The following is a 15,576-nucleotide window of genomic DNA, read 5'->3' on the forward strand; positions in this document are numbered from 1 at the left end:
AAGGGGGGGTGAGGGGGGGGCTGTAAATCGGTCGCATCCATCCTACCCCCACAGTCATTAAGTTAGGAGATTTCCCTCTCTTTTTTTTTTTTTTTCTCCCCAATTGGAAGGGTGGGTTGTGAATATTTTTTCTTTTTTTTTTCTTTTTCTTTTTTTTTTTTTAAGTCTCGCCTTTCCAGCTCCAAACAAGGTGTAGCGAGACGCTCTTCCTTCTAAGGAATGAAATGAGAGACAAGGATCACTCAAAGACATCTCCTACCTTGGGCTTGGGGATTTTTTCTTAAAGGCGAGGCGCACATTCCTAAGCAGCTATGTACAAAGCCCCCCCTGAAATCTTGTCTGTGTAAAGTTAGAGTGTGTTCAGGATTTTTTTTCCTCTCTCCCAAGGCTGATCGCTAATAATACATCGAAAGCACTTCCCTTTAGGTTGTGGGAAATCTATTCCCTTCACCTTGCCTCCTTTTTTTTCCCCCTGAAGGCTGTAACTTTACTTTTTTTTTTTTCTTCTTTTTTTTTTTTTTTATCAGTTTGCACAATCGCTTAGATAAACACCAAGAAGGAGACTTCTCTTTAATTACCCAACGCACATCTTTCTGGGGGGCAAACAGCGGTCTGATTATTTTTTTTTTTTGTTTGTTTGTTTCACCTGCCAAACTAAAGGAGAGGTAGAAAAAGGAAGATGCAAGCGATTTGGGACCTTGAACAAGGCAAATATGGTTTTGGTATGTTTACTTATAGTTTTTTTTCTTCTTCTTTGACACTTTTTTCGGGCAATGTGTTGTGATTCTTGTGTTTCTCTTTTAAGGAAAACAAAAAATCCAAAAAAGCAAATGTTAGCTAACGTACGTCTTAAACGATCGTTTCTAAGGTTACGTGGGTTGCTCTAAGGAGGGGAAGAGGGGAGGGGGGGAGACCCAAGTATGTCTAATTGCAGCACCATCAGTTAGCACGTCCTTTAGCTAAATAAAGCAAGCAGCAAACAAACAAACAAGCGAACAAACCCAACGACCGGAATCGGTTTCCAGGTCCGAGGCAAGGCAAAGCGCCTCAAAGTCATTTCCAAAGCAGCGTCCAGGAGGCAGAGCCCGGTCGCAGCCTGCCCTGCCTGGGCTTCAGCCTGCTCGGGGGGCAGCGGCGGACTGACCTGCTCGGGAGGGTGGGGAGGGGAGGACAAGTCTCTTAACTTAAGTGATAGGTATTAAACTGCACGGAATTGTGTCGCCGTGTGCGGCTGGCAGCATTTATTTAGGGGAAGGGGGGGGGAAAAAAAAAAAAAGAAAAAAAAAAAAAAAAGACAAGAGGTCGGTTGTGAAGGTATAGAGCCGAGACCCCCCTCTCCCCCTCCGGTCCCTTCTCTGGCTAAGCAAGTACAATGGAAAGAAGCTGGAATATACTCACCATCCGAAGGTGTGGTTGGCAGTTCGGCTGAGGCTTTAAGGCAATTATTTATCCTTTTTTTTTTTTTTTTTTTTAATTATTATTGCAAAAGACGTAGATCTGACTTTAAGCAGCAAAAATGTTTTGCTCTGACAACAGCATGCGAGGCACGGTTCCTCATTTAAAAAAAAAAAAATCACAAAACAGGATTCCCCCCCCCCCCCATCCCTTACCACTATGCCTTAAAAATACCTATTCGATACAGCGCTCGCAGAAACCCTGATGCAGAAATCTTATAGTCCGGTCTAGGAGTGCCCAAGCCAATTAATTTTAAATCCTTAGGAATTAATCAGATTAAAATGTACAGAAGTTTCATTCTCGTATGCATACGTGAGCCAAAAGTCGTTTCCCTTTAAGAGATCCTTTTCTTTTAAAGTTGAATTTTAGGCAGATAAGAGACTTACACTAGGGGGCAGCCAGATACTGTACTTGCTCCAATCTTAAGCAATTTTTTTTCCTCTCTCACAGCATATGCTCTGATTTAGCACTGTAAATTTTTCAGAGGACCCAACTCTGACAGCCCCTGGTGATTTTCAAAGTACCACAAGCCAGTGGTTAAAAATTGCATTGACTTGGAAGTTCAGAGGCACACAATAGGAGCCACTTTCCCTATTCATGGAACTTCAGTGTGGTGGAAGAGAAAAACACACACATACTACATTGAGGGAGAAGAGGAATTCATTGAATTCTGTTAGACGTAACTGCTTTCCACTGAGTTCAGAGCGAAACTCGGTATTTGTTCGATGCTGTATTCATATTGCGATTTAATCTAGAAAGAATTAGAGGACTGTTAGGCAGCTTTCTGCCAGGAAAGCAGCTTCCCCCTCCTTCCTCCTCTTTTTTAAAACCTAAAGATTTACACCGGCTCTATCCCCAACTCTATTCTACCAAAATAAATCCTTCCACTCCCTCTCATTAAAATAAATTTACATCTGCAGTAAAATGGCAGGAGGGATGCATTTGTTGATTTGGAAAACCAATACGGTCTTACTTTTAAACCAGAGCATTCCTATTGTCATCAGGCTCGGAGAAGGAGAGTTGAGAATCTCCCCCTTCCTTGCGAGGCGCTCAGGTTTCGAGCATTATTTAGCGAAATTAGCTGCAGTTCATTTTTACATTCATCTGTTCTGCCTCAACCCACTCGCAGGGGTGTTTTCAAATAAATAGCAAAGCGTCTAATGGTGCTAATAGATAGTTATATTGCTGCATCCCTCGAAGAGCAAATAGTTAATCTGGGGCATTCTTCATTAATGCTTGAGCAATCAGCGTATACGGCGGCTTTTAAGCGTATATCAATGGCTTTTCATTTTTACGATCATACGTTCAAACTATTAATATTGTACGTCCTGTTAAGACCGCTTTCTCTTCTGATTTCTGCATTTGTTAAGGCGGCGTTAGCGTTTTTTCATATGGCGAATTAATCCTGTTTACTTTGTCAGATTCGAGACAGGAAAGGTTGGTGTTGGGCTGTTGGGTTTTGTTTTGTTGGGTTTTTTTCCTCAGGAAATTCAACATCAGCAACAATCTGTGACTATTCTACAGTTCGAACCCCCACCTTCTCCCACCCTCCCCGCAAGGTGACCTCCTCGGCTCTGGGTTATTTGGAAATCAGCAAGCAGTTCCCCACATTTTAACGGGGAAAGATTCTTTTCCCCCCTTCTGTATTTCCAGTCCCTCCTGGTCCCTGGTTCGGGGAAAGGTTGTTTTCGCTCCGTCAGGATCAATGGGAATGCTGCAGCCTTGTCTTTGAAATTGAGCCGCAGCACATCTTCCTTCGTGGGGTCTTAACACACCAGGTTCCTAAGCAGGACATTGTCAAGTCTAGGTGCTTTTTACAACTTTCCGATCATCTCAGCACCTGCGGCTTTAGCCACATATATTATTTCTGCGGCAGAAGGGGGTGTGCATGTGGCAACATGAAAAAGTGCGTGTGAGGAGGTGAGGGGCAATTAATCCTGTACGGAGTTGTGCACAGGTCTGTGTCCCCACGTCCGTGCTTGGTGACCAGCTCAAACGCGAGCGTACATACACGCGTGTGCTTGCAGAGGAGGAATTGTCCGGCCGGGCATGTATCTGTCTAATTTAACATGTTTTCTTTTTCGTCCCTCCGTCCCTTCGCCTATTCGAGTGGGGTTTGGCCATTGTCACTAGCAGATGAACTCGAAGTCCCGGTTCCGCTGCCCGGTAGCTCTATTCAGCGGGAAATAAACTGTCCCCGCGTACTCAGATCGGTTACCTATTTAGTGGTGCTCCCACTATAGCACAGAGGTTGTGTTACCGTGTCAGGGTACGTGTGATCAAAAAAAAAAAAAAAAAAAAAAAAAAAAGAAAAGAAAACCCCCACAACCCCCCGAAATGAAGTTAAAGGGGTTGAGATGAGCTGCGTTACGGCGATGCCGCGGAGGTTGCGAGGGAGAAGACCCGAGTGTCACACTCCGCAGAGCAGCGTTGCGGGTTTTTTTTTCCTCCATCGTTCTAAGGGGAAGGGGCAGACGGTCTCTGGTGTGAAACCGCGGTCCCCTCGGCCACCCCGCCGGCTGCCCGGGGCGGCGCGGGAAGAGCCGCCCGCACGGGGAGGAGAGGTGGGGAGAAGCGGCGATGCCTCGTTACCCCGCCGGGAACGGGGCTGTGCGAGCGGCCGGTCCCGGAGCGCCGGGGCGGGGGAACGCTCAGCGCCCCGCGGCTCAGCGGGCGGCCGGGGCGAGCGCAGGTGCCGGTGCCGCCGCCGACCCCCGACCCCCCGCCGGCCCCGTCTCCCGCCGGTCAGCCCGGAGCGAGGCCGAGGGGGCCGAGGGCAACGCCGCCCCCCCCCCGCCAGCGCCCGGCGGGCGGGAGCCCCGCGTACCTGCGCAGCCCTACCCGTGACGGGGAGACGGCGGCTGCCCCCCTCCCGCAGGCGGCGGCGGGGCACATTTTTATTTTACTCGGTGGAGCTTTACCTCATTTTAGCACCAGTTTTCTGATTTTCACCCGCCGCCCCCCCCCCCATTCGCGACCCCCGAGGCCGTGCCCCGGCGGGTGGCCCCAGGTGAGGCGGCGGCGGCGGCGCTCCGCTCGCCGGGCTCGCCTTAACCCCTCGCCCCGACGGGAGGGAGGGAAGGGAAGGGAAGGGAAACGGGGGGGGGGGGGCACGGCGAGGGGCAGCGGGGCGAGGAGTAAAGAGCGAGAGGAGCGCGGAGCCGGCGAGGCAGCGGCGTAGCGCGGGGGGACGCCCCGGCCCCGGCCCCCGTGGCGGCAGCGGCAGCAGCGGGGCGGCGCCTGCCTCTAGGACCGCGCGGGCGGCGGCGGCGGCCATGGCAGGCCGCGCAGGGCGTCGCGGCCCAATGAGGGCCGAGGGGCGGGGCGCGAGCTTTTGACCAGTCAAACGCCGGTCGGGTTGCCTTATAAGGCGCGCGGTCGCCATGGTAACGTGCGCTAAGTTGCAGCAGTCGTGTCAAAGTTCACTCTCCCGCCAGCGGGGCGAGCGGCCGGCGGGGAGCGCGCTCGCCACTCGGCCCACACGCCGCCCGCGCCGCCGCGCCCCGCCCCGCCCCTCCCCTCACCGCCGCGGGGGGGGAGCCCCCGGTTTTTTTTTTTTTTTTGGGGGGGGGGGGGAAGGGCTGGCGCTCTCCCCCCCGCTCTCCCCGTGGTGATTTTCCCCTCTTCCCCCCCCCCCGCCCCGGGCTGAGGAGCGATGCTGCGCGCTGGGTTATGATCCTTCCCTCTCCCTCCTCCTCCTCCTCCTCCTCCTCCTCCTCCTCTTCTCCTCCTCCTCCTCCTCCTCCTCCTCCTCCTCCCGCTCCCCTCTTTTATCATCCTGGCTGGCTGGGCGCTGCGCTGGCGAGTTGACTCCTTCCCTCCCCCCCGCCCCGCGGCCCCCCTCCCCCCGCCCGCGCCGTGAGCACCGGCGGCGCGGAGGCGAGAGCCCACTTGCGAGGCGGCAGAAGCAGCATAAGGCAGCGCGGCGGCGGCGGCGGCAGCGGCGGCGGCAGCAGCAGCAGCAGCACCCGAGCGGCGGCGGCGGCGGCGGCGGCGGGAGCGGCGGCGGGAGCAGCAGCAGCGGCGGCGGCGGCGGCGGCAGCGGGGACACGGCGCGGCGGGAGCGGCGAAGCGGCTGAACGGGGCAGAGCGGAGCGCAGCGCGGCGGGGACGGAGAGGAGGAACAAATAAACAATCATAATAATAATTAATAATAATAACAATAATAATAATATTAATAAAAACAAAAAGCGAGGAGAGGAGGAGGAGGAAAAAAAAAAAAAAAACCAAACAGCCAGCCCCCCCCACCCCCGAGCCAAAAAGAGGGAGAGAGAGAGAAAGAGAGCAGCGCCCGGGCGGAGCGGCGGAGAGGAAGAATTAAAGCGAGCGAAGGAGGGAGGAGAGACAGAGCAGAGAGAGAGAGAGAGGAGGAAAGAGGAGGAAAAAAAAAAAAAAAGCCCACAAAAACAAAGCGATCGCAGTTGATGTTGCTGCTGCAAGCTGGACTTCCAAAAACTACGGCGAGACCGTCCGCTCTCCGCGCCGAGAAAAGTCTCCTCAACTGTGCGTGTTTTTTTCCGCTGTGTGTGTAATCTTTAACCTTTTATTCATTCTTATTTTGATGGCTTTCCTGAATGGCTGACTGCGAGCTTCCCTGGACCTGGCCCCCAGACACCCGCCTCTCCTCCTTCAACTACTCTGCTGCAGATCAGCTCTAAGAGAGAGAGAGGGAGATCTTTGAAGAGATTTTTTTTTTTTTTTCCTCCTCTCTCTCTCTCTCTCTCCCTCTCTCCCCCACCCCCACCACCCCTTTACTTTGCTCTCCTGGAGCCCAGACAATCGACTCGCAACTCGCCCCCCCGCACACACACCTCCATCGCCCCGTGCTTCTGCACCTTCGCCGGTACCGGGAGATCCCCCCCACCCCGACCCTCCTAAAAAAAAAAAAAAAAAAAAAAAAAAAAAAGGCAAAACAACAAGAGAGAGGGGGAAAGAGAGACAGAGAGGGGAGGAAAGGAAAAAAAAAAAAAAAGACAGCTGCAGAGCTGATCTGAAAAGCAAAGCAAACAAACTTTGAAAATAAAGGGGGAACAGGAAGTTTGGCAACGGTGTCCAATAGATATGGCAATGGTAGTCGGTGCGTGGCGAGACCCCCAGGACGATGTGCCCGGAGCTCAGGGAACGCAGCCTTCGCAAGCCCCGCCGGTGCAGGGACCTCCGGCCGGGGCCCCGCACACCCCACAGACCCCGGGGCCCGGGGGCCCTCCCAGTACGCCAGCCCAGACCAACCCGCCAAGCCAGCAGAACCAAGGAGACAAACAGCAGCAGCAGCAGCACATTGAATGTGTGGTTTGTGGGGACAAGTCTAGTGGCAAACATTATGGCCAGTTTACCTGCGAGGGTTGCAAGAGTTTCTTCAAGCGGAGTGTAAGGAGGAATCTCAGCTACACTTGTCGTGCCAACAGGAACTGTCCCATTGACCAGCACCACCGCAATCAGTGTCAGTACTGCCGCCTCAAAAAATGCCTCAAAGTTGGCATGAGACGGGAAGGTATTGGGATTTCATTTGTTTTGCAATTTTTTTTCACTCGCTGCGTTTAGGGCGGTTTGTTTTGTGGTTGGTTTTTTTTTTTTTCTTTAAATTATTTTTCTTATTATTTTTACCCTCCCTCCCCAAACCCAACCAGAACCTTTCCTTCTCCCTCCCACCCCCCACCCCCCCCACCCCCCGAATAAACAGCCAGAAACTTTCTCGTAATGAAAGAAAGAGGTGTTGGAAGAGGGTGGGCAGGGGAGGCAGGGGCTCTTGCATGCTTTCTGCTGCACTCGTAATTGATTTGTGTTTGTTTTGATTTTGCTGATGGAGGTTTATTGGAAGTGGATTTTTAGTTTCACGCTGCTTAGGAGCGAGATGATTATTCTGACGTGTGGTTACTTTTCCTTCATGTTTCCTCCTGCATGTTCAGCGTTCCCCCCCGTCCCCCGAGCAGCTCCGGGTGTGTGTCTGTGTGTGTCTCCGTGCGGGTGTGTACACACACACACGGAGCCTCACGAGATGCACGCACACACACATATATATCCCCCAGCACCCTGCCTTAGATTGCAATTTTACACAGGCGGTTCAAATTACTGTTACAATGGGACTCACCCTACCGAGGCTCTACAGCACTCCACTGTGGATTCCCAGCCGGATTTTTCCTCCTTTAAAAATATATGTACACACACATATCCGCGCGTGTGTGTGTATATGTATATATCTATATATATATTGCCGTGTGTCTGCCTTTCCCGATTGTTATTAACTCACTTTTCTTCCTCCTATTTTCTTGTCCCTCCGGGAGAGGCAGGAGGGGGTAGAAGGGACGGGTGTTTGGGGGGGGGGGGGGGGAAGGAGCAGCCCAGAAGTAAGTGTGGGGTGCTCGGGTCTCTGCAAGTCGAGTCTTTGTGATATAAAATTAGACGAGAAATGTGAGCCTGCAGTTTTCCAGTGCGTGCTCTGTGTCTGGACGCCGCTATGTAGGTTAAGGGTTAGGGGGCTTGGGACTTGCTGGGCTCCTCTCTTTGTGTTTCTGCAAGAGTAACTAACCTTGTAATACGGGCGATAACAAATATAAATCAAGCACATTTTGGGGCTTTCTCCCTTCTTGCCTTCTTTCTGCCCCTCAGCCCTTTTTCTCTCTCCTTTTTCTCTCGCTGTCACCGTGTAAATTTATTAACAAAATGAAAGGCCCACTTTCCATGGGCAGCTGAGGAAGGTGCCTTTGGATAATGCCCCCAACCTCGCCGGGGGACCTGCCGGGGATGTTATGGGGTGATCTCGCCTCCTTTGATAATTTTTTTTTCGGGGGGTGTGTATGTGTGTATAATAACAGCAGCAACAATATATTCAGTGGGCGAGAAACGCGTGTGGGACCCAGCGCCGGGGATTTTGAACTGAAGTGTTTCTTCCCTCTCCCTCCCCTCCCTCCCCATCCCGCTCCCCCAGCCTCAAATCAATAAGCTGTTCTAGGTGTAATGAAGAAAAATACCCCGGGCACACAAAAGACGTATCCTGCATCTCTGGATGGAGGGGTGGCGGTGGAGGGGGTGGGGGGGGAAATAACTGAATTGTGGTGTGTTTGGGGAAGTGAGGATCTGGAGCTCCTTCAGGCAGTCCTGGCCGAGCGGACAGCATTGCTCAGCTTTTATTGTCGCTTTTGCTTGACCCGGGAACTGCGGAGCCTTAAACCCGGGTACGGGCTGAACTCTGGCTGGAAAAATGCCTGTTCCCCCTTAAGCTGACTTGGTACCGTGTCACACACGCACGCACAAGCACACAAAGCAGGCTGTATTTGAACCGATGGTCGCAATTCAGATATTAATAGCTGTAGTTTCTTCTTTATTTACTGCAGCGGTCCAGAGGGGCAGAATGCCACCCACACAGCCAACTCATGGTCAGTTCGCCTTGACAAACGGGGACCCTCTCAACTGCCATTCCTACCTATCCGGATATATCTCCCTTCTTCTGAGAGCAGAGCCCTACCCCACCTCCCGCTTTGGCAGTCAGTGCATGCAACCCAACAACATCATGGGCATCGAGAACATTTGTGAACTGGCAGCTAGGATGCTCTTCAGCGCGGTGGAGTGGGCCAGGAATATCCCCTTCTTCCCAGACCTCCAGATCACAGACCAGGTGGCCCTCCTGAGGCTGACCTGGAGCGAGTTATTTGTCCTCAACGCTGCCCAGTGCTCCATGCCCCTCCACGTAGCTCCGCTCCTGGCAGCTGCTGGCCTCCACGCTTCGCCAATGTCTGCTGACCGAGTGGTCGCCTTTATGGACCACATACGAATCTTCCAAGAGCAAGTAGAAAAACTGAAAGCATTGCATGTCGACTCTGCAGAATATAGCTGTTTAAAGGCCATAGTCCTCTTCACCTCAGGTAGGCAGCATTTCTTTGCTCTTCCTTTTTCCTTCCCCCTGCCCCCCCCCCCCCCCCCCGAGAACTGTTTGCTCTTGCAAAGTGTTAATGCCTGCACCCCATCACCGCTCCCTGCCCCCCCCGAGAACCAGCGCGGTCTCTTTCCTTTTAGGAAACGGTGCTCTGTGGTCTCCCCTTCAGGGCCTCAGATCTGAGCATCCCATCTTTGAGGGGGTGCAAAATTTTTTACAAGAATTAGATAAAACAACACAGAGACACACACACACACACAAAAAGACAACCAAAACACACCCCAAGCCTAGTTGAATAATGCTGGGGACGGGAGAAGAGGGGGCTCAGGGAGAGGCACCCATTCGCCACGAGAGACTGCGCTTTTCCCATTGAAAATAATATTTTATTTAACACTATAGCTCTGGGTTGTTGCATTTAATGACACGCATCCGAACAGCAGCAAAATCTGTTTGATGTTGTTAAATACAAGTCGTCCTATCAGTGAAACCACTTTAAAAAGAGGATCATTTTATGGGCAGCCAGGAAGGGAAAAAAGCCCTGCAGGATTAAAAATTGAATTAAAAAAAAAAAAAAAAGTTAAATGCGCAAAGCTGAGTTTAAAATATGTTCCCTGCCATCCCATAAAATAAAATAAATCAACTTTCCAAAGAGCTGTCTCTGATTTAAACAGAATGTGGCAGTGAGCAGTTCTGTGTCATTTAAGCTAAGGGGAAAAGTTTGCATTTGTACCCAGCAGGAACCGCATAGTCCAAAGCGAGTAGCGGGTGCGAAAAGATCATTACCATAAGTAGACAGGGATAGTATGAAAAAGTAAGAGGAGGCTGAAGCTGCCGCTCCGCAGTGTAATTCCGGGGTGGCACAACCATGCCTCTCCCGAGGAAAAGACCTCGAGGTGTTTCTTAGATAATCAAAGGGGGGGGGGGAAATATGTGTCAACTTTTGCTGCCTAGAAATAGTGCATGAGTTATAAAGCAATAATTGAGTGCGTTGTGAAATCTAATTAGCTTGCACTAGAGTTTAACCTGGGTGAGTAATAAACCTGATATTAACTCTGGAGGCTAAATTTTTTTTTTTTTTTTTTTTTTTTGAGGGAAAAAAAAAATCTGCTCGCTAATTTGTGCAATACGTTATCTCAGATTGCTAACTTTAAGGCTGCATCGGCAACCCAATGTGCTGGAGCCCTAGAAGTTTTGGGATTCAGTTTAAAAATACATATATTTCTTCTGTAACTCATTTGAAAGCTTGGGAAACTGGCCACGCGATAAACATATGAATGGAAGCAGGACCTGTAAAATAATTACTCATCGGAGTTTTTTAAAGCCTGATATCAGGAAACAGGAAAAAAATGTAGTTTATGTGGGAAAAGAAGGGCTCACAATCCGTTCCTTGTTGTGTTAAAGGGGGTCTGGGGAACGAAGTCATTTTCTGGACTTTGTCCAGGTTCTGGGTCGTGACCTAAACTTCCTTTTATATATTATTGCTTTACACATAAAAAACTTCTCTTTTTTTTTTTTTCTTCCCTCCCTCTCCCCCCCCCCCCCCCCCCCCCCCCCCCCCCCCCCCCCCAATTACTCGTGCTAAAGTCCTAAGGTGATCAATGAGCGGGACGCATCTAGCCACAGGGAGACAGGGATCCCGAGTGGGAAGGGGTGTACGTGGGGTGCTTATTTTATTTTTCTGTCGTTTTCTAGGATGCATTTTCCTCTCCCTCGCTCAAATGCTTAGCGAGGATCCCACACACGCTCACATCCCTCCCCAGCCCCTGGCCAGCTCACACCCACACCGAGGAGTTTATTTCCAATCCTGTCTTTTCTCCCAAATCACTTTTTTTTTTTTTTTTTTTTTTTTTTTTTTTTTAGCCTTCTGAGAAAACAATCGTCCGATCCTGTCGTAACTGTTTAATTTATTACTATTTTCAAAATGTGAGGCCTGGCGTGTAAATTGCCTCCCAACTAGATAAACGTTTCTTGTTATCTGATTCTGGGGAAGATAGCCGCATGCAAAAAAAAAAAAAAAAATAGGGTGATGCATGCAGCTTCTGCAGCACCCCAATAACACTCCCTGATGTAAAGCAGACGCACATAGATGCATATAATGTTTGCTGCAGCCTCTTTTAAGAGAAAAAAAAAAAAAAAATCTGGGTTCTAATGACTCGCAGAATATGCATGTGTTAGCCCTGTGCCTAGGAAAGCCACAGGGAGGTCAGGTCACAACCTGTGCTCTTTCAGCACAGACGTCTCTGATTTAAAGGGAACTTATTGTATTTTAGCGTATCAGGAAAAAAAAAAAAAAAAAGAAAAAAAAAAATGTCCAGACCCTATCAGGGAGTTTTCTTCTTGTAAGGGCCTTTAGGTTTAAAAAGAAGAAGAAGAGGAAAAAAAAGAGGGGGGAGTGGAGGGGGGGGAAGAAAGAAAGAGAAAAGAAAAGAGGGGGGAAAAGAAACAGCTCAAATGAACAGAGAGATCACAGTTTGCATGGCTGCCTCTGAATAGGCTAAACTGACAAGATCAGTTTTAAAGGGCCACTTAAATCAGTTTCAAAGACTGAAGAAAAACGCGTTGTCTTCTTTGGGGGAGAATCTGTTGCTGTATCCGGGGCGCCATTATCTTTGGCTTGCCCGGTTTTTTATTATTATTATTATTTCTATCACTATTATTAGTATTCCTTCTCATCACATGCTTAGGCTCTCCCCAATTATTTTCCAAAGGGGGGGGGGGGGGGAGAGAGAGAAATAGCGGCTCCCTTTCCCCCCTGTCGACTCAAGCCTTCCCCGACCCCCAGCCTTTCCCCCCTAAAAATATAGATATACGAAATTACGCTTGGCCAGCACCTCCTTGTCAGTCCCTTAGGTCTGTCGTGCCATTAAAAATCTGGAATCTTGGAGATTCTCAATCCTAAAGGAGACCCTCCAGAAGAGAGAGAAATACAAACACACACACATACACAGAAAGAGAGAGATTGTCCCTTTTGGTAAAACCTTCTTAAACTCTGGGGAGCGAGGTGATGGCGCACGATCTACACTTAATTCTAGCAATAAAAAAAAAAAGAAAAAGTCAAATTAAAAAACTAAAAAAAAACCAAACCACAACTTTTTAATCTGATGATTGTTTTCTTTTTTTCTTTTCTTTCTTTTTTTTTTCTTTTTTTTTTTTTTTTTAATACACTTTCTTCTAGATGCCTGTGGTCTCTCTGATGTAGCCCATGTTGAAAGTTTACAGGAGAAGTCACAGTGTGCTTTGGAAGAGTATGTTAGGAGCCAGTATCCCAACCAGCCAACACGATTCGGGAAGCTATTACTACGTCTCCCCTCCCTTCGCACTGTCTCCTCTTCTGTCATAGAGCAATTGTTTTTCGTCCGTTTGGTAGGTAAAACCCCCATAGAAACCCTAATCAGGGATATGTTACTGTCTGGCAGCAGTTTTAACTGGCCTTATATGTCCATTCAATAAAATATTGGAGAGAGAAAAAAAAAAAAAATTAAAAAAAAAAATCAAAAATTGAGAAGGGAGATGAAAGAGAGTGAAAGGAAAGCAAATGACATTTGGGTTCTGGTTGTTTCTTAAATTTCCTTCTGCTAAGAAAGGATGTAAAAGGATGTTACAAGTTTGCTAAGAGAAGACAGGAAAAAAATTAATGGACTGTGAATTAAAAAAAAGAGACTGTCAAATGAACTTTTACAGAATGCATTAAAAACTCCCGTGTCGTTCAGAAAAAAAAACTTGCTACTTATCATTTTTTTGTAAAAAATAAAAAAGAGAGAAAGAAAACAGAAAGAAAGAAAAAAGAGAAAGAAGAAGAAAAGAAACGATGGTGGGCTTTTTCTTTTTTTCTTTTTTCTTCTTTTTTTTCTTTTTTTTGGGGGGGCTAAACTTTTTAAAAAATCTCGCTTAAAGTGCATTTAAAGGAAATTTGGAGAAAATTAGCAGAACGGAAGAAAGTAAGTCTTTTTTTTCCAAATTATTAATTGTCCTATGTGTCTATGTACCTATAGCTGTTCTTTTTTGTATTTTTCTGGTTTCAAACCAGTTTATTCTGTGGTTCTATAATAATTTTTGATATAACCTTGGCTTCTTTAAAAAAAAAAAAAAGTGTATCCTTAAAATATATGTTCTGAAAGAATTAAAACTGAGTCCACGAAAGTATCATAGGAAGAAAGGAAAAGAGAAAAAAAAAAAACAAACCCTCAACAACACAATGATGGAAGCGCACTTAAGGTGGTGACCCAAAATCTAGCTTGAAGCTGAGAGAGCTATAATTATATAGACCCGAATGAACCACACGTGTCATATAACTACCCCCAAATCTAGGTTTTTTGATATTTCGGACAGAAAATGAACTGTGGGGATTTATTATAGGTAGAAGGAATTTGTGTCCAAGACACACTACGGTTTTGATTTAAAAAACAAACAAACAAGCAAAGTGAACTTTTGTAATTTGAATTGGGTTCCACATAGTTCATCATGAATTGTTATTAAACTCCTCTATCTGTTTGTATATTTGCAAGCCCTTTGTATTATAATAATTGTTGATATTTTCCCTTTTTAAAAAATACCATTGAAATCAGCATGACAAAATAACACTGTTGGCACTTATAGATAACGTGATTGATTCAGTATCTTAGAGTTTACAGTTTTGTGTTTAAAAAAACTGAAGGTTTTTTTTTTAAGTGCAACATTTCTGTATACTGTAAAAGTTATAATAACTGAACTGTTTGGTCGAGTCTTTGTGTGTTATATTCCAAGGAAAATTGAAAGTATTCAGAAATTAAAATATTATTTGATATCTGAAACTTGTTTGGCTGTCATAAATGTCTTTCAGAAACCGCATTACTTCTCTATAGTTTGCAGTCGTTTAAGTCCATAGGCGATTGATTTGTTTACTTGTCACAGTAAGTTTGTAGCAGATGTATTGTAGTGTATTTACCTGTTTAATTCCGGGATGGGGGTGGAGGACTTAAGTTCGTGGTTTATCTCTGGTTTTAGGAAGTACTATGCTGAAATGGTAAACCATCAACCCCCATTCATCTAATCCTCCTGTTAATTAAAAATGGATTTTCTGGAAAAAAAGGCCCTTATTTTTGTCACACTTAAGTGCCTGCGTAGGAAAGGTATTGTTGTGAAAAAGTATTAGAAATCTGGAGATCAGTATCTATTTTATGATCAGAATGGGGCGAAAAATCTTTTGTAAATGTCTGACATACGCGCACAAGATCATTCAAGCAAGGTAATAGCAGTATTGTAAATATAGGTCAGTTGTTTGCAATGAGTTTTCTTTAAGTATGTGTGATTTTTTATAATACTCCGTAGTTGCCATCTATCGTTGTCATTGAGAGGTCTTCAAATGGAGTGGCTTTAGCTTCTAGCACTGAGGAGTCGGTTTTTAATGTATATATACTCTCAAGTGGATTTTTTTTACCTTAGACTGTGAAAGCATGACCACAGGTCATCTCTATATTTTACATATGGGATATATGTCTGTATGTATACTTGCATACATACATGCGTAGGCGTACATGCATCTTTCCTGTGTAGATACAGGGCCCTCCCTGGCAGCCCTTCCACAGCTCCCCCTGATGCGGTGGGGACCTGCCTGGGCGAGTGGCGTAGGATCGGACACACCGTTTGTGAACTTAGTGCTACCCAGAGCGGGCAAAACCCCCAAAAGCTGAAGGAAGGCAAGATGATGTGGTTTTGCAAGGGGTTGATATTTTGTTTTGTGTGTGTGTGTGCGTGTCTTCTTCTTTTTTTTTTTTCTCCCCCCACCCGCCCTCCCCTTGGTCTATAGCAGATGCTTTGTATGTGAAAGCTTGCAATTTTGTTCTTGTCTGAGGCTTCCCCCTCTCCCTTTTTACCACACGTAACTACACCATGTTGTGGTTTCACAAAAAGAGAGAGAGGGAGGGAGGGAGATCATTCTGTAAAGTCGATTAAACCCTGATCTTTAGTGTGTTCCAGTTAGACACATCTGTACTGGGGGCTGAGGGGCGTATGACTGTGAATTTGAGCAGAGTTTTACATCTGAATCATGGCTCCTTTTCTATAAATATATAAATATATATAAATATATAAATATACTATTATTGCAGGGGATTGCTGACCTCTAGATTTAGCTTTTTCTATTGCAAGTGCTATCCATGTGAGTGTGTGTGTGTGAAGTTTTTATGCTTACTAAGAACACAGGATCTTGACTTGTTTGTTTTGTGTTAGTTTATTGTAAACAACCATTTGTTGTAAATTGTTATTGGCATTAA

The 15,576-nt window shown here is 47.1% G+C and overlaps 1 protein-coding gene across 4 annotated transcripts; it reads left to right on the top strand.

The window, feature by feature from the left end:
* Positions 1–326: 326 nt before the first annotated feature.
* NR2F2 (nuclear receptor subfamily 2 group F member 2) lies at positions 327–14,115 on the top strand. Of its 4 annotated transcripts, none has more exons than XM_075764930.1 (3): positions 327–722; positions 8,787–9,314; positions 12,501–14,115. In XM_075764930.1, the coding sequence occupies exons 1-3, from the start codon at positions 680–682 to the stop codon at positions 12,773–12,775; spliced, it is 846 nt and encodes a 281-aa protein (XP_075621045.1). In that variant the 5' UTR covers positions 327–679; the 3' UTR covers positions 12,776–14,115. The 4 variants fall into 4 exon arrangements, with proteins under 4 accessions (XP_075621045.1, XP_075621041.1, XP_075621044.1 ...); XM_075764926.1 differs by lacking the exon at positions 327–722 and adding an exon at positions 5,216–6,946 and having other exon boundaries at positions 8,766–9,314; XM_075764929.1 differs by lacking the exon at positions 327–722 and adding an exon at positions 5,221–5,958.
* Positions 14,116–15,576: the final 1,461 nt, after the last annotated feature.

The sequence above is a fragment of the Balearica regulorum genome, chromosome 12 (genome assembly GCF_011004875.1).
Source record: "Balearica regulorum gibbericeps isolate bBalReg1 chromosome 12, bBalReg1.pri, whole genome shotgun sequence".
Lineage (NCBI taxonomy): Eukaryota > Metazoa > Chordata > Aves > Gruiformes > Gruidae > Balearica > Balearica regulorum.

Excerpts from the sequence above, each read along its gene's own strand:
- NR2F2 (XM_075764926.1), top strand. The coding sequence starts at position 6,517 with ATGGCAATGGTAGTCGGTGCGTGGCGAGACCCCCAGGACGATGTGCCC. Across the intron at positions 6,947-8,765 it reads AGTTGGCATGAGACGGGAAG|TTTCTTCTTTATTTACTGCA; the intron begins GTATTGGGATTT and ends TAATAGCTGTAG. Across the intron at positions 9,315-12,500 it reads CATAGTCCTCTTCACCTCAG|ATGCCTGTGGTCTCTCTGAT; the intron begins GTAGGCAGCATT and ends ACTTTCTTCTAG.